At 33.9% G+C, this 24,470-nt stretch overlaps 5 protein-coding genes and 1 pseudogene across 5 annotated transcripts; 1 reads left to right on the top strand and 5 right to left on the bottom strand.

The window, feature by feature from the left end:
• Positions 1 to 1,338: 1,338 nt before the first annotated feature.
• LOC125370447 lies at positions 1,339 to 2,062 on the top strand. Its single transcript, XM_048375933.1, has 2 exons — positions 1,339 to 1,733; positions 1,834 to 2,062. The coding sequence occupies exons 1-2, from the start codon at positions 1,406 to 1,408 to the stop codon at positions 1,893 to 1,895; spliced, it is 390 nt and encodes a 129-aa protein (XP_048231890.1). The 5' UTR covers positions 1,339 to 1,405; the 3' UTR covers positions 1,896 to 2,062.
• An 89-nt stretch (positions 2,063 to 2,151) lies between these two features.
• LOC8288137 lies at positions 2,152 to 4,297 on the bottom strand. Its single transcript, XM_025157264.2, has 2 exons — positions 3,191 to 4,297; positions 2,152 to 3,106 (listed from the first exon to the last, which is right to left on the bottom strand). The coding sequence occupies exons 1-2, from the start codon at positions 4,266 to 4,268 to the stop codon at positions 2,325 to 2,327; spliced, it is 1,860 nt and encodes a 619-aa protein (XP_025013032.2). The 5' UTR covers positions 4,269 to 4,297; the 3' UTR covers positions 2,152 to 2,324.
• A 2,406-nt stretch (positions 4,298 to 6,703) lies between these two features.
• Positions 6,704 to 8,932, bottom strand: LOC107261215. Its single transcript, XM_015718866.3, has 2 exons — positions 7,726 to 8,932; positions 6,704 to 7,643 (listed from the first exon to the last, which is right to left on the bottom strand). Exons 1-2 carry the CDS (start codon positions 8,861 to 8,863, stop codon positions 6,862 to 6,864), a joined length of 1,920 nt encoding a protein of 639 aa, XP_015574352.2. The 5' UTR covers positions 8,864 to 8,932; the 3' UTR covers positions 6,704 to 6,861.
• A 2,394-nt stretch (positions 8,933 to 11,326) lies between these two features.
• Positions 11,327 to 13,341, bottom strand: LOC125368587. The gene is made up of 2 exons (XM_048375449.1): positions 12,395 to 13,341; positions 11,327 to 12,314 (listed from the first exon to the last, which is right to left on the bottom strand). The coding sequence occupies exons 1-2, from the start codon at positions 13,305 to 13,307 to the stop codon at positions 11,533 to 11,535; spliced, it is 1,695 nt and encodes a 564-aa protein (XP_048231406.1). The 5' UTR covers positions 13,308 to 13,341; the 3' UTR covers positions 11,327 to 11,532.
• Positions 13,342 to 15,801: 2,460 nt separating this feature from the next.
• On the bottom strand, positions 15,802 to 17,754 carry LOC8288135. Its single transcript, XM_002518650.3, has 2 exons — positions 16,809 to 17,754; positions 15,802 to 16,703 (listed from the first exon to the last, which is right to left on the bottom strand). Exons 1-2 carry the CDS (start codon positions 17,701 to 17,703, stop codon positions 15,922 to 15,924), a joined length of 1,677 nt encoding a protein of 558 aa, XP_002518696.2. The 5' UTR covers positions 17,704 to 17,754; the 3' UTR covers positions 15,802 to 15,921.
• A 1,534-nt stretch (positions 17,755 to 19,288) lies between these two features.
• LOC8288134 lies at positions 19,289 to 22,392 on the bottom strand (annotated as a pseudogene).
• Between the last annotated feature and the right edge of the window lie 2,078 nt (positions 22,393 to 24,470).

Genomic DNA, 24,470 nt, shown 5'->3' with positions numbered 1-24,470 from the left:
GCGCGAGAAAATTATTTTTATAATAGAAAATATCTTTAAAATATTTAAATATAAAAAATAAAATACTTAAGTCTATTAGATTTTTTTCATATTATATATTTTCTTTATATATGTTAATAGTTTTAATTTTTTTGTTTTTTAATCTTTATCAATAAAAAAATAAAATTAGAAATTTTAATTAATAAAATATATAAAAAATTTCAAATTATTTTTCAATATTAATTTTTCTCTTTAAAAGAAAAAAGAAAAACTGAATTGGCTAGTTCTAGTTTAAAGGTGTTGAACTTTTTCAATAAAAATAAAAGGGGGTTGAATTTTAAGCAGGCGAGTTCTAGATCTAGAGTATTATAGAGAATTCTATACTAGTCCAGAGTGTTCCGAAAAATTCCGCATTACTCTAGCACTCTCGACAAAACTTTTTAGATTTGAAACTCCACGGTGTGACACTTCTCTTTAGATTTCAGCCTATTTTAAGTAGCCTTATAATTCTCTTACTTCATGTTGACCTCTTACTTAAGCCTAAAACAATAATCCAATCATGAACAAATTATTCAATTCAAGCTCCTATTCCAACTATTATTAGTTTAATTCAAATGGAAAATCTCTCCACCTATACACTAAACTAATAAATAATTGACACATTTATTAGTTTTAAATGATGGAGTATGTGTTAATCATCCAATACTAAATATAGAACATTCATACATATATGTCACTCTCCTATTAGTTAGAATGTATATGCTAAGTTTAGACAAAAATCTTTGAGTTCAAACATATGTAATTTGAAAGGAAAATTTTTGCATAGATTTAGTGTATTGTCCCTACCTATGCACTAAACCGATAGATGATCGATACATAATTATTAGTTTAAATAATAAAATATATGTCAATCATCTATTATCAAAATATAAATACTCATAATACGTATTATTTTTCTATTTATTATAGTGTATATATCAACTCTAGATAAAAAGTTTATATTTTAAAATTCTTAATTTATATATCACTCACTTATTTTATTATCACAATACAGTATATATATATTTACAGTCACACGTGTATATATATAGAATAAAGTAGTTCGTATTCTAAGAGAAAAAATTAATTATAAGAATAAAAGCATTTCACATCCAATTGGCGTAAGCACTAAGCATATACAAGCAAAGGACAATTGCTGACATACAAAAATCAGAATATTTCTTGGACTTGGACACATTTGGAGACATTTCATCCAAACTACCATTCGGCTGCAGCTACAATATTTGACCGTAACTTAAGTAAAGAACTGTCTTCTCTTTTCTTGATTTTTTCTGTTTTGTTTCAGTGATTGTTCTATATAATTTCAATCCAACTTCACTACTAACACAAAGTTAAGAAGTTTAGACTTGCATTACAATTTAACAAGATGAGTAAGAACATGGGCACAGACCATAACCTCATGAATGAGTCTATTGAAGATCACGAAGATGGATTTTATGATGAGCTTAGAAAGCAGATTTTACTTTTGACAGCAGATGAAGATGATGAGTGCTCCTATGAAACTGGCAGGCAATGCTCCAAGAGATTAACGATTATTGCAACACAACCAACAGGGCTCTATTTCAATAGCTGGGAGACTGAAAATGGAAATCTAACACCATCTTGGCTTGTGAATTTGTGGAGACATGGCAATGGAGGAACTGGTGTTTTTATACCTCATATTCATGTCAAATCCAGAAGAAAACAAAGATCAGGTATGTGTGCCTATTCTGATATGAATCACCTAAATAAATCTGTCTTCAATTACTTCAAATTACTGATTAATTGAAAGAGTTTTCTTGATTTGTTTATCAGGCAAGAAGAGCAATTGGAGGAGAAGGATGAGCAAGCAAGTTGATGAAAACAAGCAATCTTGAATAGACAACACCACTTAGAAGGCAAAAGAGATTAAGAAAAAATGTATCTTATTAATTTTTCAGATATTATGCATTTAAATTAGATAGCTGGATTTCAGAGGCAGATTAGGAGATTATTTTCAAATGTATCTTGTCCTCTGTTCAGTAAATCTACTTCCTGACACCAATTGCCAGCAGAACATCAAATTAGAAGCATAGAATTCTAATACAAAGATCAAATGATATAAAAGCAGTAATTCTCATTTCATATTAATTATTGGTAATTTAATAACTTTTAAGTTTTATTCTGATACAAAGTGATATCAATCCCAAACAAAATTATCAATTTGCAGCACTAGAGGCTTTTTCTTGTTTCACCTCTAATGGTTTTGACACGTTTATTCTTATGACACTTATTGTAAAATGATACAATTTATATCATATATATGCCTATCTCTTGCATACTACTCCTTGTCCATCCATCCCACTCGCACAGCTCAATCCAGGTAACTCAAAACCCTGCAAAGAACCTTCGGCTTTGAAGCAATTGCCACTGTTGAATTGAGCTACTGCACAATCTGCGGCTAAGAGGCTTGAAGTTTGGAACTTTTTGACGCCTCCCATTACAGGCATCTTTGCACCAACATTCATACGACTTATATATCTAGGTCTATAGGTCTGGCCCAATACACCATTCACTTCATCACTTAGAGAGTAAAACTTGAACCCAAGATCAAGATGAGCAAAGCAATCATCTTTTGTAATACCATAATTGTGAATTCTTGAATCTTCTTCAGTTATTGGCACGACCTTAGCTGTGATCTTTAAGTGCCCTTCAACTTCAACTACGACATTATTAGTACTGCTAGTTCTAGTGATGGATACGCGTGGGATGTTTGCGGATTGCCACCTGCTGCCTTCGTTTTCTAAGAGAGTCAAGGGTTCACCATTAAAGGAGAGGGCAAGGCGGTCCACCGAGTCATCCCATGTTGAGGTCTTAAGGGCGCCAAGGTAGATTTGATGATTGCCAAAGAGGATGGCAATAGATTGGACCCAAGTGAAGTCCCTTGTCATCTTCTCATTCCTCTTGCCAATAAAATGGGCATTGATGTGGAGGTTAGTGTCAGAAACAAGGCAAAAATCATGGTCTTTCTTGCCGTGGAAGTAGAAAGTAATGCCATCTCCACCAATGAATCGAGGGTCCTGGCAAACCGCTCCAGGTCTATCACACTCTGCCAAGAATGATTTAGAAAGTTTTAATAGTCATAACATAGATATAATATCGATTATTAAAAATTTTCTCTTGAGAAACTTACTGCAGACAGGTTTGCAAGTGATACAATCAACCTCACATCCACCAGGGCAAGAACTGGGGCAGACATGCTCAGTATTGTAGCATTGCGGATAGTGCTTGTTTCTGCATTTGGCCGTCTTTGGTGAGGTAGAAGGAGTTGATGGAGAAGGTGAAGAGGGTGTAGGAGTAGGAGGTTTTGGCGATGGTGTAGGAGTAGGAGGTGATGGTGAAGAGGGTGTAGTAGGAGGCGTTGGTGATGTTGTATGGGGTACAGGAGTAGGAGGTGTTGGTGTTGATGGTGAAGAGGGTGTAGACGGTCTTGATGTTGGTGGTGATGGTGAAGAGGGAGTAGGAGTAGGAGTTGGAGTTGGGTTATATTGAGGAGGTGGTAAATATGATGGAGGAGTATGATATTCTGGTGGTGATTTCTTGCCATCATCGTCTCCATTGTTGTTGCCGTTATTATTGCCATTATTGTTGCCAATGTTGTTATTTCCATTGTTATTGCCATTATTGTTATCATCGTCATTGTTGCCAGACTGATGACCGTGGCCGTTTTTATCATTGTCGTCGCCATTGTCTTTGTTGTTGTTGCCGTTGTTGTTGCCATTATTGTCGCCAATATTGCTGTTGCCATTGTTATTTCCATTATTGTCATCGTTATCATTGTTGCCAGGTGACGACTGATGGCCAGTGTCGTGGGTGTCATTGTCGTCGCCGTTGTCTTCATTGTTGTTGCCGTTGTTATTGCCATTGTTGTTTCCGATATTGTTGTTGCCATTGTTATTGCCATTATTGTCATCGTTATCATTATAATTGCCAAGTGATGATGCATGGCCATCATCAGATTCTGATAGTGAGCGAGAGAGAGAGGCTGGTGGAGAAGTAGAGCCATCAACACAAACAGGTTGGCAAGAAACACATTCAACAGTGCAACTATTGGGGCAGGAAGTTGAGCAAACCAACTCCAAATTATAGCAGTGCTTGTATTTCTTGATTAGACACTTTGCATGGCTAGTCCCAGGTGAAGTTTTTGCCTCAGCTATAGCAATCACCACCAGGAGAAAAATCACAGGCAAAAGCTGATTTTCTTTTGCCATTGGAAAACTACTAAAAGCTGCCTCGAATAATCCTTTTAAATGATTATTGAAGGCTGTACTCTAGTCTGGGAGTAGTGAGAATGTAACAGGCAATAGGTCCCTTTTATAGTTACCCAAAAATGAGAAATTATGATGACCACACAGTCTTGATTAAGTGAATATTTCAGTAGTAAGTAAGCTTTTCACAAGGAATTGCTCACTTTAGCCATAAAGAACGAATCTACTTTCAGCAATTTGCAATATTATAAGAATCGATTTTGTTCCTTATATTCCTGGAAAAGGAAGGTCAAGGTGCCATATGAGACCAAGCCATATGGCTTCTAGCCAGAGCAAGATGCATGCACGTTAAAGATAATGTTTGCTTGTCAAGAAAATTTTCTGTAGCCCTTTTATTTTCAATAACTTTACAACTAAATATAAAAATTAATCTGGTCTTCAGGTATATTAGAACAAGCCCTACAACAATTATGACATTGAATTCTATATTCAGATGGCATAATTCTTTTTATCACATAAGAAAATCTTTTTAATTAAAAATCTCTCTAAAATCTTTTACTAGGTGAAATACATGGTAACTACTGAGTAAATGGAATTATCCTTTCATCAGCCATTCTTTTGATAGAATAATAAAACCATTCTTTTGCACTTGGAAGCAAAATTGATTAGCTAAATTATTAGGCTAATGCTAATGAGAAAAGGTGGCTAGCTTATTGGGATGTCAATCTTGATTATGGTAGAAACCGTGCGGAGCACTAAAGTCTTGAGAGTATAGTGCATGTAATTAGAGAAGCAATACTTAATAAAGTTGCTAATTATTCATTTAGAATCAATTAGGTCATTAATTAGGCCACATATTTGGAAAAAAAAAATAAATAAAAAGCCACATAATAAGGGTTGTGGTTAAAGCCATGATTTGTTTGTTAAACCCACGATATTTATTTTAGTTTTGAATTAAATATAGGAATGACAATAGGGGGAGCAAGACAAACGGGTTTATTATTTGCCAAGAAATTGGAGTGAATTGAAGGAATAAAAAAATTTTAGGACATGGATATGGGTTAATTCTCTGAATTGACTAAATTTTTATTTTATTTCATTTTAAATACTAAACTTTAATTTGTATTATTTTGATACTTAAATTTCGATTGTAGTATCACCGACATAAATAAACTTAGGCGATTTATTGCTTATGTAGTAATCTAAAAGCTATATGGGAGCCACCTAATATCTTATTCATTTAAATCATGGATTCCACTAATTCTAGTCATTTTTCACTCAAAATCTTACCTCTGATTTTTAGTTCTAGAAATTGTATTTATCCCATACACAAAAAAAATAATATAATTTTGAAGATTAGGGTTAGAAGAAATGGGTCCCATTAATTGTAGTCACTTCTCACTCAAAATCTTATTTCTTATTTCTAATTTCTAATTCTAGAAATTGTATTTATCCCTTACACACGAAATGTAATTTTTAAGATTAGAATTAGAAGTAAAATTTCAAATGGATAATGACTAAAAATAGTAGAACTTATAATTTAAAATGAGTTTGATATTAAGTGGTTGCTATGTAGCTTTTTGATTTCCACATAAACAATTAATTACTTAAATTTAGCACTCAATGATATCTAGTGATATCATATAATTAAAGTTTAGATCCAAAAAATAAAAATAAAAATTAAATTTTGACACTGAAAATGAAATAAATGAAAATTTAGTCACAAACAAAACAATTAATCCATAGATAGGTATTTTTATTTTTTTAATAATTTTATTAAAACTAAGAATTTAATGTTATATATTTTGATAAAATGTATACGTATTTGCATTAAGTTTTATATATTTTTTGATAAATCACTTACAGAAATAGGATTTATTATTCCACATTATAAAGCCTTTTAGGAATAACTCATACTATCATTCAAAGAAAAGGAGGAATTCATACTAACAATATTTTAGCTAATTTATATATATATATATATTATTTGTCCTTCCACACTGTGAAAACCGATGCAGGAAGCAGGAAGGACTAGCAATTCAATTCCATCCCATTACTAAGTTAAAAGTAACTTAATTTTCTTTCATCTGTTTACTAAAAGTTGAATAATCTGCAACGGGTCTTCAGTATTTGGTTATGTATTTGTCTTCAATATCTTTTAATGAATGAAAATTCTACTTGTTCTAGAAAGAAACAAAAAAGAAACTTTAATAGAAATTGTTCTTAATAGAATGATTTATTTGTTAGAATCAATTGTTCTTTATATAAATTTTCCTTCACATTGATTTATTCTTTTATGCATGTTAATTATATTTTTGTTATTAATTTACATAAATATAATTAATATATTAGTTTCAACAAATTATCATGACAATCACATTTATAAGAATAATTAGTAATATATTTAACACCGATATTATAGATAGATAGATGATAAGTAATTATCAAGATTGAGTTTTTATTCTGAAATAAAATCATGAAGCTAACCAAAATAATCAATTTGCAGAAGTAGAGGCTCTTTCTCTTCACCTCTAATGGTTTTTGACACTTTTTATTCTTACATCATTTATTATAAAATGAGTCAATGTGTATATGTTTATCTCTTGCATACTACCCCTTCTCCGTCAATACCACTTGCACAACTCAAACCTGGCAGCTCAAAACCCTGCAAAGAGGCTTCTCGATTGAAGTCATTGGCACTGTTGAATCGAGCTACTGCACAATCCGCAGCTAAGAGGCTTGAAGTTTGGAACTCTTTGTCGCCACCCATTACAGGCATCTTTGCACCAACATTAACGCGACTTACATATCCAGGCCTATAAGTTTGGCCCAACACACCACTCACTTCATCACTTAAAGAGTAAAATTTGAACCCAAGATCAAGATGAGCAAAGCAATCATCTTTTGTAATACCGTAGTTGTGAATTCTTGAATCTTCTTCAGTTATCGGCACAACCTTAGCTGTGATCTTGAAGTTCCCTTCAGCTTCAACTACGACATTGTTAGTGCTGCTAGTTCTGGAGATGGACAAGCCTGGTACTCTTGCGGATTGCCACCTAGTGCCTTCATATTCCAAGAGTGTCAGGGGTTCGCCGTCGAAGGAGAGAGCAAGACGGTCTGCAGAGTCATTCCATGTTGAGGTTTTACGTGCACCGAGGAAGATCTGGTGATTACGAAAGAGGATTGCAATGGATTGGACCCAAGTGAAGTCCCTTGTCATCTTCTCATTCCTCTTGCCAATGAAGTGGGCATTGATGTGGAGGTTAGTGTCAGAAACAAGGCAAAAATCATGCTCTTTCTTGCCATGGAAGTAGAAGGTAATGCCATCTCCACCAATGAATCGAGGATCTTGGCAAACTGCTCCAGGTCTGTCACATTCTGTCAAGAATATAATAGCAAATGTTAATAGTTATAATTTAAACTTAGTATTGATTTTTAAAATTTGTCTAGAGAATCTTACTGCAGACGGGCTTGCAAGTGACACAATCGACCTCACATCCACCAGGGCAAGATCTAGGACAGACATGCTCAGTATTGTAGCATTGTGGATAGTGCTTGTTTCTGCATTTGGCCGTCTTTGGCGAGGTAGAAGGAGTTGATGGAGAAGGTGAAGAGGATGTAGGAGTTGGAGGTGACAATTCTGGTGTTGGTGTTGATGGTGATGGTGAAGAGGGTGTGGTGGGAGGCGTTGGTGATGGTGTATGGGGTGTAGGAGTTGGAGGTGTGGATGGTGTAGAAGGCGTCGATGTTGGTGGTGATGGTGAAGAGGGAGTTGGAATACTTGGAGGAGATGGAGTTGGCTTATATTGAGGGGGTGACGTATATGATGGAGGAATATGATATTCTGGTGGTAAAGCGGTGTGAGAGTCAGATGGTGATTTCTTGCCACCGTTGTCTCCACCGTGGCCGTTGTTGTCGCCGTCGTTTCCGTGGCCGTCTCCATTGTTGTTGCCGTTATTGTTTCCATTATTGTTGCCAATGTTGTTATTGCCATTGTTATTACCATTATTGTTATCATTGTCATTGTTGCCAGACTGATGACCATCGTCGTCGTTATCATTTTCGTCGCCATTGTCTTTGTTGTTGTTGCCGTTGTTGTTGCCATTATTGTCGCCAATATTGTTGTTGCCATTGTTATTGCCATTATTGTTATCATTGTCATTGTTACCAGTTGATGACTGATGACCACCGTTGCGGATGTCATTGTCGTCGCCATTGTCTTCATTGTTGTTGCCGTTGTTATTGCCATTGTTGTTGCCAATGTTGTTGTTGCCATTGTTATTGCCATTATTATCATCATTGTCATTATAATTGCCAGGTGATGATTTATGGCCATCATTATCAGATTCTAGTAGGGAGCGAGAGAGAAAGACAGGTGGAAAACTAGAGCCATCAACACAAACAGGTTGGCAAGAAACACATTCAACAGCGCAACTATTGGGGCAGGAAGTTGGGCAAACCAGCTCCAAATTATAGCAGTGCTTGTATTTCTTGATTAGACACTTTGCATGGCTAGCCTCAGGTGGAGTTTTTGCCTCTGCTATAGCAATCACCACCATGAGAAAAATCACAGGCAAAAAATGAAGCTTTCTTGCCATTGGAGAACCACTAAAAGCTGCCCTGAATAATCCTTTAAATGATTATTGAAGGCTTTACTCTAGTCTGGGAATGGTGAGAATGTCCCAGGCAATATGTCCCTTTTATAGTTGTCCCAACAGAGTCTTGATTAAGTGAATATTCAGTGGTAAGTAATCTAATTGCTCACTTTAGCCATAAAGACTGAATCTACTTTCAGCAAATTGCATTAATTTAACAATTGATTCTGTGCCTTACGTTCCTGGGAAAGGGAAGTCAAGCCATGCGTATATGGCTTCCTACTGAGAAAGATGCACATAAGAGAAAATGTTGCTTGTTAAGAAGATTTTGTAAAGAGCCCTTTTCTTCTTCTACTAATCTTCTTCAATTTCAATTCAATAGTAACTTTACAAACCATATCTGCATCTATCTGATCTTCTGGTTTAAAGAACAAATGCAATAACAATAATGAAGTCCGATTCAATATTCAGATGGCATAACATTTTTTTTTTTGTTATATAAAAAATTAGTATTTTTAATTATAATGTCCTCTGAACTATTTTATTTGGTGAATTTAAATGCTAATTAATTTTAAAAATCATCATTTCATCTTAACTCTCTTATTTGTAGACCAACGAAATCATTCTTTTGCACTTGGAAGCAAAATTAATTAGCTAAATAATTAGGCTAAAATTGATATGCTGATGAAAGGTTCTTTATGGTAGAACCGTGCGGAGCACTTCAATTTTAGAGTATGCATGATGCATGATTATTCCTATGATAAAAGACGCAATACTGAATAAAGTTGCTAATTATACATTCAAATTAGGGAAACATAATTGGGTCAAAAAATTAGGGAAACATTATAAATTATTTGTTATTTGACATGATAGTTGATATACCATCATAACTGATTATGTGATACATATATAAAAATTACGTTAACGACGGATTTTGTTCCTCACTCAACTTGAATCTTTTTAGTATTACTTATATTTAAAAAAGAAATTATTAGATGAATTCAGTCTATCACATCATTCATATTAAAGAAATATATATCTAATACTACAATATTTTTACCTGTTTGAATAACAATTATTAAAATCATCTCCATAATCACGGAGTTTTGGATAATCCATTATCTAAATAGTTATAAATATTATACTACATGTTTTCATCTAAAAAATATATTAGGTATATAAAAATAGTTTATAGTTGCATTTATTTAAAACAATACATATTATATTCAAAGAGACATTTTTTGAAAAATTTAAAAACCCTAAAATTTTTAAAATTGAATGACAAAAAATGTTCTCCAATTATCCAAATAAAACATATTAAATACAACAATTGACCGGGGAGTGTAACGTGGGTTTAGCGGATGGCAAGGGTTAGTTCATGGCCTATGCACTTGGTGAATTATTATAAATTATAATTTTGATTCTCTAATATATTTGGCTTATAAGAAAGAAATATTGCCCTTCCAATTTAAACGAAAAATATGAAAAATTATTCGGAGAAAGTATGGTACTACACTATTACAAATCTTGATTAACTTAGAAATTATTCGTTTTGACGGAATAGTATTTAAGCGACTTGGCATACAAATTTTTTCAAAATTTATATATATATATATTTAAAAGAATTAAATTCACAACAATATAAAAAATTAAATCTTCTATAAAAGAGTTACACGAAAAATTAAATGATTTTCATTTTTTTTTTGTTTAAAATGATTTAGTTTTAAATGCTGCGTAGCTCTTAAATAAAATTATCAATTCACACAAGACCGCATAAATGAAATAATAAGAGCCTTTTATAGCTTAACCAAGATCTCGAGTTTAATATTTTTAATCTTTTGTTGGAACTATGTATTCTGATATTATTTCAATATATTGTATATATTATACAACGTACTACTGTTGAAAATTACTTTAATATATTATACGAAAATGATTAAACTTATAAATTTAGACATGTAATTCTATTAAAAGTTACTTTAACAATTAATATTCTTAAACATAAAAATATAGTTATTACTTATTTAAATATTTTAATTAGTTTTTGTAAATTCAGATTATTCAATTAAACTAAAAAGTTTAATAAAATAATACAATTAACTAATTAAATATCTTATTGGAAAAAAAATGTTCAATATAGCTAATAGTAAAACATAAAAAGTTTTATTTGGTTTGAAAATGTACACAAGTATTTTAATCGCTATACCATAATGATCTCCTGAAAAGTTCTGCAAAGTCAGTGTCAAGATTTTTGTAAATCATTGTAAAACTCTTAAGAGTTTTAATACAGTTGTATATTTAATATTTAAATTTAAAATTTTAATTAAATTAGAAAAGATTTTTGTCATCGCATTTAAACGGCTTATTTTAACTGCTTGGATTGTTTTGATTGATTTTGTTTTACTACTAAATTTACTTCAGGACACCAATTGCCAGCAAGACACCAAACAAGAAGCATGAAATCAATTTAAAACCTTATGTAAATGATTCAAAAGAAGTAATTCTCATTTCATATTAATTATTCTGCAACAAAGTCATGGAGCCAATCATAGTATTAATTTGCAGGACTAGAAGTTTTTCTTCTTTATTTTTTGTTTTTCACCTCTAATGGTTAGCAATTTTATTCTCAATTATCTTATTGTAACATAACTGAGTTTATAATATGTATATGCCTATCTCTTGCATACTACTCCTTGTCCATCCATCCCACTTGCACAGCTCAAGCCTGGTAACTCAAAATCCTGCAAAGCACCTTCAGCATTGAAGCCATTGTCACTACTGAATCGAGCTACTGCACAATCCGCGGCGAAGAGGCTTGAAGTTAGAAACTCTTTGTTGCCTCCCATTACGGGCATCTTTGCACCAATATTCACACGACTTACATATCCAGGTCTATAGGTTTGGCCCAACACACCATTCACTTCATCACTTAAAGAGTAAAATTTAAACCCAAGATCAAGATGAGCAAAGCAATCATCTTTAGTAATACCATAGTTATGAATTCTTGAATCTTCTTCAGTTATTGGCACGACCTTAGCTGTGATCTGAAAATGCCCTTCAACTTCAACTACGACATTATTGGTACTGCTAGTTCTGGTGATGGATAAGCCTGGGACGTTTGCGGATTGCCACCTGCTGCCTTCATTTTCCAAGAGAGTCAAAGGTTCACCGTCAAAGGAGAGAGCAAGGCGGTCTGCAGAGTCATCCCATGTTGAGGTTTTAAGTGCACCGAGGAAGATTTGGTGATTGCCAAAGAGGATTGCAATAGACTTGACCCAAGTGAAGTCCCTTGTCATCTTTTCATTTCTCTTGCCAATGAAATGGGCGTTGATGTGGAGATTGTTGTCAGAAACAAGGCAAAAATCATGGTCTTTCTTGCCATGGAAGTAGAAAGTAATGCCATCTCCACCGATGAATCGAGGGTCTTGGCAGACTGCTCCAGGTCTGTCACATTCTGTCAGGAGAATATAGAAAATTTTAGTAGTTATAATAGAGAAATAGTATTGATTGTTAAATTTGTCTAGAGAAACTTACTGCAGACAGGCTTGCAAGTGACACAATCGACCTCACATCCACCAGGACAAGAACTGGGGCAGACATGCTCAGTATTGTAGCATTGTGGATAGTATTTGTTTTTGCATTTGGCCGTCTTTGGTGAGGTAGAAGGAGTTGATGGAGAAGGTGAAGAGGGTGTAGGAGTAGGAGGTGTTGATGATGGTGTAGATGGTGTTGGTGTTGGTGTTGATGGTGACGGTGAAGAGGGTGTAGGCGTAGGAGGCGTTGGCGATGGCGATGGCGTACTGGGTGTAGGAGTAGGAGGTGTTGGTGTTGACTCTGATGGTGATGGTGAAGAGGGTGTAGGAGTAGGAGGCGTCGGTGATGGTGTACGGGGTGCAGGAGTAGGAGGTGTTGGTGTTGGTGTTGATGGTGAAGAGGGTGTAGGAGTTGGAGTAGTTGGAGGAGATGGAGTTGGGTAATGTTGAGGAGGTGGCACATTTGATGGAGGAGTATGATAGTCTGGTGGTGAAGGGGTGTGAGAGTCAGACGGTGGTGTCTTGCCATGGTCGTCGTTGTCTCCATTGTTGTTGCCGTTGTTGTTGCCATTATTGTTGCCAGTGTTGTTGTTGCCATTATTATTGCCATTATTGTTATCATTGTCATTGTTGCCAGTCGAAGGGGCGGGTGAGTATGGCGGAGAGCCACTGTCAGGAGGAGTAGAGCCACCACTGCAGATAGGCTTGCAAGAAGCACATTCAACAGTGCAGCTGTCAGGGCAGAATTTTGGGCAAACATGCTCCAAATTGTAGCACATCTTATACTTCTTGATATTACATCTTGCATGGCTTGGGTTCTTAGCTATCCCAGGTGGAGTTTTTGCTTCCGCTATAGTAATAACCACTAGCAGAAGAATCATAGGCACAGCAAGTTTTTCTGCAAATCGAGCCATTGAAAGAATGTTTGCCTAAGCCTTGAATTGGTTCTTGGGGATGATGATGAGAATGTCACAGGCAATATGTCCTATTTATAGTTGTCCAAAAAGAGCATTTGTGATGATCCAAATGTCTAGATCAAGTGAACGTTCATTGGTAAGTAATCTTTCACATGGAAGTTCAACAAGTCAAGCCAGCCACTGTGAATTATTTCTCATTGTTAATGGTTTTGCTTTCGCTTCTGTTGCTCTTAACATGGACATGGGTATCACTTGACCATGAAGAACGAAACTACTTTTAGTTGCATTTGTTGCTTATTCCTGAGAAACAGGAATGTCAACATGCAATAAGAGACCAATCCCTATGGCTTCTGAAGAAAGGTATACATAAACAGAATCTAGCTTGCCAAGAATTTTTTGTAAAGAGCCCATTTTCTTCTTCTACTAATCTCCTTCGTTTTCAATTCATCTTTACAACTATGCATTCTGGAGTAAACTAAGAACAAATCCTACTACAGGAATGATATTCAATTAATATTCTGATGGCATTTTTATTCTTATTATTTTCTTCTTTCTTTCTTTTTTTGCTTTTTGTAAAGCAAATATATAGAATTTCATAAACCCTTAAACGATGATACATGCACTCTTTTAATTAAATACTAAGCATAACAATATGTTTAAAATCTATATCATTTTATATTAGTTCTAACATATATAATTAAATTGATTGTAATCTCAATTTCACGTTCTTGTTTTCTTTTATAGAATCATCAACATTTTTTAATAAATAAATAAAGTATATATATATATAAATCGTACATATAATACAAAATTACAATAATAAATAATGACATCTTCTAATATTCTATAAGCTTGTTAAACAAAATAACATTTACATTATGCTATATGTTAAAATGGAATAGTAATTACTAAGAATAATTACCTACAATATTTCACGATAAAACTATAAGACTAAAAATGAGAGATTATAATACTTTAAGATAAAATAATGATAATAAGGGAGAACTGATTTTTGGATAGAAAAAAAGGAGGGAAGGAGATTTTTTATATTACATTCTCCTTACTTTTTGAGATATATGAAATTATTTTATTGAACTAATCAAATTTTAATAACATTACTGTTATATTCTTCAATTTTTAGGATATTTTAAGTTTTAAAATTTAATTTTATCTCGAAGAGCATTCCAATTAAATTAAAGAATATTCAATAAATTTAAATTTTTATCTATTGGCACATTCTATTGTATTGTTATGAATTTTTCTTGTTATATATATATATATATATATATATATATGTTTGAGTAAAGAAATATAAAGAAGCTTTCTATATCACCTATTTTCTTATAAAAATTTAGATGACTAGTGCTATATCATATAATTAATTTTAAACAAATCTTATACAATGAAAAAAGTATAATTATTAAGATTACAAAAAATTCCAAGAAAAAATAAAAGCGAGTCGATACATACAATAATACTTCCGTGATTTGAAACGAGACCAAGCCAATACATACAAAAGGTGAAAAAAGACTCCCATTTTAATTATTTAATAGTATATTTGCACAAGAAATTTTTAATTAGATTCAGTCTATCTCGTCATCTATAGATTAAATCAATTATACGGGGACATGTGGTTTTATTTATTAATTGTTATATTTTTATTGATTAGTTTATTTATTATTATTAAAAAATTATAATTAAAAATTAATCAATAAAAATATAATAATTAATAAATGAAGCGATATGTTATCATATAATATAATTAATGACTTAATCTAAGAATATATTTGGCAAGATGTGTGAGTACTCGACACAGAGCTAGAAAAAGCAAATTGACATTTAGCACCGTTGACTTGCATTTACCAGCAAGAATCTAATGATAAAGACTTCTTTGAAACTGCTGGGCAAAGCTCTTAGAGGGGCAACCGTCACAGGAAGCTACGTACTTCAATTGTTGGGAGACTGAAAATTTGATATTTTAGCACCGCCACTTTTGGCTTGTGATTTTGTGGAGAAATGGCAATGGAGGACCTGATGGATGTTTTCCTTAATTAATCTTTTACAGTGTGTGAATTTGCTTCGAATAACTTTGTTTTACTGATAAGAGTTTCCCTTTTCTTATCTTCTTTCAATTATTTGTTTTGTCAGGCAAGAAGAGTAATTGGAGGAGAAGAATATGCAATGCAATGCAAGCAAGTTGATGAAAACAAGCAATCTGGAATAGACATCACCAGTTAGAAGGCTAAAGAGATTAACAAAAAGAAATGCATCTCATTATTATTGATCTGATAATTTTCATTTAATTAATATGGCAGGATTTCTTAGGACATTGTTTTATTGTGAGATAAGGGTGATTAATTAGTCTCATTCTTCTGCTCACTAAACCTACTCAGGAACACCAATTGGCCGCAAACATTTCAAAAAGAAAAAGGCATGGAATCTCTTTAATTAACTTGAATCTGAGTTTTTATTATGAAACAAAGTCACGAAGCCAATCAAAATAATCAATTTGCGAAACCAGAGGCTATTTTATTTCACCTCTAATGGTTTTTGACATTTTTATTCTTAGATCATTTATTATGAAATGAGTCAATTTGTACCATGCATTTGTCTATCTCTTGCATACTACTCCTTGGCCGTCAATCTCACTTGCACAACTCAAACTTGGTAACTCAAAACCCTGCAAAGAACCTTCCTTACTGAGGACATTGTCACCACTGAATCGAGCAACTACACAATCTGCAGCGATGAGGCTTGAAGTTTGGAACTCTTTGTTCCTTCCCATTACAGGCATCTTTGCACCAATATTCACCCGGCTTACATATCCAGGTCTATAGGTTTGGCCCAGTACACCATTCACTTCATCACTCAAAGAGTAAAATTTAAACCCAAGATCAAGATGCGCAAAGCAATCATCTCTTTTAATACCATAGTTGTGAATTCTTGAATCTTCTTCAGTTATCGGCACGACCTTAGCTGTGATCTTGAAGTTCCCTTCAACTTCAACTATGACATTGTTGGTTCTGCTAGTTCTCGTGATGGATACGCCTGGTACGCTTGCAGATTGCCAGCTGCTGTTTTCATTTTCTGAGAGAGTCAAGGGTTCGCCATTAAAGGAGAGGGCAAGGCGATCCACAGACTCATCCCATGTTGAGGTCTTAAGGGCACCAAGGTAGATTTGGTGATTACCAAAGAGGATAGAAATGGATTGGACCCAAGTGAAGTCCCTTGTCATCTTTTCATTCCTCTTGCCAATGAAATGGGCATTGATGTGGAGGTTAGTATCAGAAACAAGGCAAAAATCATGGTCTTTCTTGCCGTGGAAGTAGAAAGTAATGCCATCTCCACCAATAAATCGAGGGTCTTGACAAACTGCTCCAGGCCTGTCACACTCTGCCAAAGATAACATAGAAAGTTATTGCTGAAAACAAAGGAAGTCTTGATAATCGTAATATATAAGTAGCTTTTATTATTAAAATTTTTATCTAGAAAACTTACTACACACAGGCTTGCAAGTGACACAATCAACCTCACATCCACCAGGGCAAGAACTAGGGCAGACATGCTCACTATTGTAGCACTGCGTATAGTTCTTGTTTCTGCATTTGGCCGTCTTTGGTGAGGTAGATGGAGTTGCTGTTGAAGTAGGAGGTGCTGGTGTTGGTACTGATGGTGATGGTGAAGAGGGTATAGGGGTTGGAGTTGGAGTACTTGGAGGAGATGGAGTTGGATTATATTGAGGAGGTGGTCCATATGATGGCGGTAAAGGGGTGCGAGAGTCAGGTGGTGATTTGTTACCATTGTTGTGGCCATTGTCATCATGGTCTTCTCCATGGCCTTTATCATCCTGGTTTTTTCCGTTGTTGTTGCCATTGTTGTTGCCATTATTGTGGTCAGTGTTGTTCCCGTTGTTGTTGCCATTATTGTGGCCATTGCTGTTACCATCATGCTTGCCATTGTTACCATTGTCATCATTGTTATTGTCGTCGTCATTACCGTTATTATTGCCGTTATTATTGCCATTATTGTTGCCGATGTTGTTGTTGCCATTGTTATTGCCATTATTGTTATCATTGTCATTATAACTTCCAGGTGATGATTCATGGCCATAAACATCAGATTCTGATAGTGAGCGAGAGAGAAAGACTGGTGGAGAAGTAGAGCCATCAAGACAGATGGGTTGGCAAGAAACACAGTCAACAGTGCAACTAGTGGGGCAGGAAGCTGGGCAAACAAGCTCCAAATTATAGCAGTGCTTGTATTTCTTGATTAGGCATTTTGCATGGCTTGAGCTTTTAGCTATCTCAGTCTCATGAGGTAGAGATTTTGCCTCTGCTACAGCATTCAGCATCAAGAGTAAAATCAGAGGCAAAAGATGAAGTGTTTTCGCCATTGGAAAGCTACTAAAAGCTGTTCTGGAGAATCCTTTGATTGATTACTGAAGGCTTTACTCTAGCTAGTTTGGGAGTGAGAATGTTAGAGGCAATGTATCCTATATATAATCGTCCAATATTTGCATTTTTATGATTGACCCAAATGTTCATTATTTTGGATCAAGTGACTGTTCATTAGAATAAGTTATCTTCCACATGGAAGATCAATAATTCAAGTCAGCCATAATGAATTATTTCATATTGTTAATTATTTTACTCTCGCTTCTGTGGCTTTTAACATGAACATGGCATCACTTGGCCCTCAAGTACAAAACTACTTTATGCAAATCATACCTGTTCTGCATAAATTTTAGTTGTTTTTGTTCCTTAATTCCTGAGAAACAGGAAGGTCTTAATGTAATAAATGGCACCAAAACATGTGCCTCACAGAGAAAGATATACATAAACAATATCTAGCTTGCCCACAAAATTTGTAAAGAGCCCTTTTCTGCTTCTACTAATCTCCTTCGTTTACAATTCAGTACCTTTACAACTATGCATTCTGCTCTAAGTTAAGAACAATTCCCATAACAAAAATGAAATTCAATTCATATTCTGATGGCATTTTTATTCTTATATCATTTTTGTTTTTTTTGGTAAAGCAAATAGAAATTCATGAGACATGTTCTAGTTCAATTGTATATATAATAGACCGACTATTGTTGAACATATTATAAATACGAAGTTTATTATCAAATCTAGAAGCTATCTCATTTGAAATTCTAATTTATTTGAACTGATGATTCATATTTGGTTTAGGAGAATTATGAATTTCTTAACTAATATTTGATTAAAATACATTAAAAATGATAAACACAAATACTGATAATTTTTCTTATATTTTCTTATCATATCATAAAATAAATTCATATTTTATTATAATCATTCAATTGGTCCTGGCAGCAACTATATACATAGAGCCATGTTTGGCAGTTTGATAGAAAAAGCGCCTTTTAAAACTAAAATTTTATAAATTTTGCATTTTGAAACTACTTTTTTCAATATATATATTTAAAAAACAGCTCATAAAAATTTAAAAATTAATTTATTAAATAAAAAAATTTTGAATCTATTTTTTAATACTTTGTAGCAATTTCAGATCCATAATTAGGCTAATGTTGATATGCTAATGAAAGGTGGCAATTTCTTAAAGTTGAAGATGTGTCATTAATCACATATCCCACAGATATAAATAATATAGATAAAAAAAGTTGTATATGAGTGGAAAAAGTGTTGTGTGTTTAATTCCATATTTAAGAGATTAAAAAGAAATTATAGTATAAAGGACAAACTTATTAGCCCAACTTAAATTATGCTAATATTTAGGCTAAATCTAAGAATTGGGTAGTTACACCCATTATATTTCTTTGTTAGAGCCCTTTTTAGAAACAAATTAATATAGTTAAAGACTGTCTATCTTATCATATATGGAGCACCAAATTGTTAAATTTTTCACAATGAATAGGAACAATATAAAATGAAGGTTTCATTTCTACAATCAATATTTGGCCATTGATTCAGTAATATATTTGATATACAATGAGCTAGATAGTAAGATAGTTCACATCTGTAAAATATCATTCTCAACTTTGGGCATTGCCACATTTATTGGATGAAAGACCATAATTTTAATATCTATCATTTGATAAGAATGCATCTTGCTGGTGATCCCTCAGCACCAACCAGCCTTAGAGGCAAGCAGTGGACATCATATAGTCCTGCTTTAATATTCTCAAGTTTTAATCCCTCCACCAGAATGATTTCCTGAAACATTTTTGCAGTTTGGTGTCAACAGTTGTGATATTATATATATATACATATACATCCCCTATAAATTAAAATCAAAATGTTATCAATAAATTAAAAAAAAAAAAACTCCAAGAATACACTAAATTTTATATTAATTAATTTATATAATAGCCTTCATGAAGCAATTAAATTTAAAAATTAATACAAAGTTTAGGGTCGAATTGTTACTTACCCTACTTTTAAGAAAAACAAGATGTGTTGGAATGCAATCGACATAGGCTGCTAAAGACAAGTAATCAAGTCCTGTAATTTTGCAACATAGTGAAGTTTAGTCTAACCATCATTATAATAATCTAAGAGTGAAATAATAATAATATAAATTACTTAAATCATTATTATATAACGAATCGATATGCGAACATGATATAATCCATTTAATTACTATTTAAATAAACGTGTTGTATATGTCGTATTATATTATATGTGCTATAGCACAGAACTAATTAATTTAGTTACAATTTAAATAAATATATTATATTTATACATGTCATGTTATTATTTAAAATTTTACCAGCAAATTTGATGTTTGTGTTCTCTACTAGCCATTCTGCCCCATCACTCATGAATCCAACGTAGCTGGAGTCGAATTTGTTTTGCAACATAAGTTTCCTGAAAACGAGACAAACATGTTTATGTAATTCTTAGACAGCGGAAAATTACATCGGTCTCTCTGGGTTTACCTTCAAAAACAGAAACACTTTCGTCTTTGCCTTCTCAAAAACTAACCCTTTGTTCTCGAGGTGTTATTTCAGGGACCAAAAATTAATTTTTGAAAAGTTAGAGACTAAAATGATTTGAGGGGAAAATTTCAGAAACACCCATATAATCTTCCCGATTAATAAACTACAAGAACATAGCCAATTAGAGAGTGATGTGATACTTATTTTCTCTTATAAGAAAAGAAGATATTCAAAATTTGAGCTCTCCATCCATCCATTAATATTAGTAAAAGTTTATCATATTTATGGTGATATGATATTAAGCATGGACAGAGCCAGATAGCTGAGTGGCTCTACGCCCTTCAAATAATAAAAAAAAAGTATAGGGACTTTTTGGATATTAAAAAAATAATATTAGAACTCTTCAGTAAAAACTTAATATACCCCCAATCTCCCACCCTCCCTTCTCACACCCACCCCCAATTGAAACATAAATTGAAAAGCAAATGCAACAACAAAAATATGGATAGTCTTGTAACAGGGGGTTTCTGATTATAATTAGAAAAGAGAGGTACCTATCAGTATTTAAAGTTCTGAAAAGCACTCGGCTTACTCCCTTGGGCATATTCAAAGACTTCAATACTTCGGCTGTATCAGCAAGAATTATCAATGATAAAAAAGAGACAACAAATATAATTTTCAACAACAACATATGCCATTTATTGACTTCTATTTTTCATATTGACTGATAAGTGAATTTATAGTTTAATATTTCTTAAGAAAAATTAAATACATATAAGGTAAATTCTCTTTTAAGACTAAAATTGTGAAATTTATGTGAATGGTTATCCCAAATTAAATAAATAAAAATTAACCACATATACCTGTTATATTACTGTTTCTTGGAACATCAACTACCAGTGCTGGACCTATTAAAATAAGAAGATAAATAAATATAAGAAAAATATTAGAAAATCACTAATTTTTCAAAATCACTGATTTTTTTTTAAAAAGTAAATATTTTTTTTCTAATATATATAGTTAATCTACAGCGTGTTAAGTAAAAGCTTTACGAGTGGCAAAACACTTCCTCAAGGGTTCTAAAACAGTTGCATTTTCAAAGTTTGAAAAATAAATATTACTTAATCAAGTATTTCTAATAAATTTTAAAATCCCTAAAGTTTGTCCGAACACTAGAGGTCTGATTTTTTTTATTTTCTAGAAAATATAAATAATATGCAGATTATTATTACCATTAAGAACCTCCAAGTCAAGAGTGTCAATATCGAATCCTGCATCATAATAATGATAAAAAAACATGGCCAAGAGCGTCCACATGGATGCCTGAGTGCACAAGCAGCTTCATCTCGGAGAAGTTAGCAATGGAGCTGTTCTTCATGCTCTGTTTAAGCCATATGACTTGTCCCATTTCCTCCTCATAGTCCCAAGACGGCATGCCGTTTACATACCTGTGGCTGATGTCAATGATTCTGCCTTTAGGAGCTACGAGGAGATACAGTTGAATATTTATCTGTGATGATTTATTGATATGAATTCTGAGATTATTGAGTATGTGTGATCTTGTTATATACATGTACACTTGCAACGGTTCTTTTGCTATCTATGATCCTATTCTAACGTTCCTTTCTAGCTTGGGAAGGGTGGAAGTGACCTTTCTTCCTTAGGGAAGAAAGGTCGCTCCTTTTCCCTGTTTTGATGCCTGTGATGATCTGGTTTCCTGTGATGATCCAGTCTAAGGCCGTGACCAACAGTCTTTATATGTTGGTTCTTCCTGGAGGTCCTGGACTGTTGGTCCTTGCTGGTTGCGCTTTGGTCTTATTCCTCAACACTCCCCCTCAAGGTGGGTTCAAATAAATTAATGGAACCCATCTTGGTGAGAAGCCTATGATGATGAGATTTGTCTAGGGCCTTAGTAAAGATGTCTGCCAATTGTTCATTGCTCCTGATGAATGGAGTTTCAATTTCTCCAGATTGAACCTTTTTCCTTATAAAGTGACAATCTACTTCGATGTGTTTAGTGCGCTCATGAAAAACAAGGTTTGAGGCAATATGTCTTACTGCTTGATTATCACGGTACATCTTTATTGGTTCTTTGATCTTAATCCCCATATCTGTAAGAACTTGCTTGATCCATAATAATTCACTAGCTGTTGATGCCATTGCTCTATATTTTGCCTCTGCACTGGATCTGGCAGTTACAATTTGTTTCTTGCTTTTCCAAGTTACTAGATTGCCACCCACAAATGTATGAAGCCAGACGTTGATTTCCTGTCACAGCTTCCGGCCCAATCTGCATCAGAAAAGCCAACAATATCATTTGAACTGTTATTTTTCATCCAAATCCCTTGACCAGGAGTCCCCTTGAGATACCTAAGAATCCTATTGATGGCATCTAAATGACTAGTGCGAGGTGCATGCATGAACTGACTTACCACACCTACAGCGTAGGTGATGTCAGGTCTGGTTACCGTGAGATAGATTAGTTTCAATACTAGTCGTTGATAGTGCCCTATATTGTCTAAGGGATTGCTGTCTTCAAGGTTAAGTTTAACTTTAGTCTCCATTGGTGAATCTACAGGTTTTACTCCTAGTTTCCCTGTTTCTTTTAATAGATCAAGGATGTACTTTCTTTAGGATAGAAATAGACCTTTATGGGATTTGGCTATTTCTATTCCAAGAAAGTAGGACAGTTGTCCGAGATCTTTGATGTCAAATTCCTCTTTTAATTTTCGTTTTACTTCCTCAATTTCTTCATTATTGGTGCCTGTTATGATAATATCGTCAACATAAATGAGAATAATGATGGTGCAGAAATGAGTATGTTTAACAAACATAGAAGAATCAGATGCACTTTTAATGAAATTGAGTTTTAAAAGGAAAAGGCTTAGTTTGGCATACCATGCTCTTGGAGATTGTTTCAATCCATAGATGGCCTTTTTTAGTTTACATACCATGGATTGGTTGGTAGTGGCCTCATAACCTAGAGGAGGAGTCATATATACCTCTTCGAGAGAGTCCCTTGGAGGAAAGCATTTTTTACGTCCATTTGATATAGGCTCCATCCTAAGTTAGTAGCAACAGACAATAAAATGCAAAACTCATTTTTGCTACAGGCGCAAAGGTTTCCTGATAGTCTACCCCATATGTTTGAGTAAACCCCTTTGCTACCAATCTAGCCTTATATCGCTCAATTGTTCCATCATGTTTATATTTAATTTTATATATCCATTTGCACCCAACAGGTTTTTTATCTTGTGGTAGAGGAACTAATGTCCAAGTGTCATTTTTTTCAAGGGCCTGAAGCTCCTCCTTCATGGCCTGACACCATTTAGGATCGGTGTTAGCCTCGTAGAAGGAAGATGGCTCAGTATGGGATATGAGTTTATCTAGGTAGTTCCTATAGGAGTTGGATATGTTATGGTAGCTAGTAAAGCTTTGAATAGGATACATCACCTTGTGGGACACATAGTCCCTAAGTCTGACTGGTGGTCTAGAGGGTCTGGATGATCTGCGTGGGGCGACTTCTTCAACTAGTGATCTATCTCCCCCTGAAGAAGTGTCCTCGGAAATTGTACTGACTCCCCCTGAAGGGTGGGCCTCGGGATTTGCTGCGGAATCTGTCTCCTTGCATGGCGGAAGAGGAAGGGCTGAGCTGTCAAAAAATAAAGAATTATCTGGAAATAACAAGGAGGACCCATGAGAGGGGTGAGGGTTAGTAAAATAAGGTGTACATTCATCAAAAGGACACATCCCTAGAGATATAGGTCTTATGGGTGCATGGGTCATAGCACTTATATCCCTTTTTTGTTGAAGAATACCCTAAGAATACTGTTTTGACAGAACTAGGTTCCAGTTTATGAGAACGTTTGACATGAACAAAGGCGGTGCACCCAAAAACTCTAATGTGCCCTAGTTCAATTTTTCTACCCTTTAGAATTTCAAGAGGACTCAGATTGTTGAGTTTTGAACTTGGGAGGCGGTTAATGAGGTAGGCAGCAGTTTGGAGAGCATCAGACCAAAAAATTGTAGGAACGTTATTTTGAAAAAGTAAGGATCTAGTAACTTTAAGAAGATGACGATTTTTCCTTTTACAGACTCCATTTTGCTCAGGAGTGTAAATGCAGGTAGTTTGGTGCAAGATGCCTGTAGTGGAGAAAAAATCAGAAAATTGTTTATTGATATATTCAGTACCATTATCAGATCTGAAGATTTTAATGTTGGTATTATATTGGTTTTGA

The sequence above is a fragment of the Ricinus communis genome, chromosome 6 (assembly GCF_019578655.1).
Source record: "Ricinus communis isolate WT05 ecotype wild-type chromosome 6, ASM1957865v1, whole genome shotgun sequence".
Lineage (NCBI taxonomy): Eukaryota > Viridiplantae > Streptophyta > Magnoliopsida > Malpighiales > Euphorbiaceae > Ricinus > Ricinus communis.
Note: the sequence above shows the minus strand (reverse complement) of the source record. Positions and strands in the feature narration are given on the sequence as shown.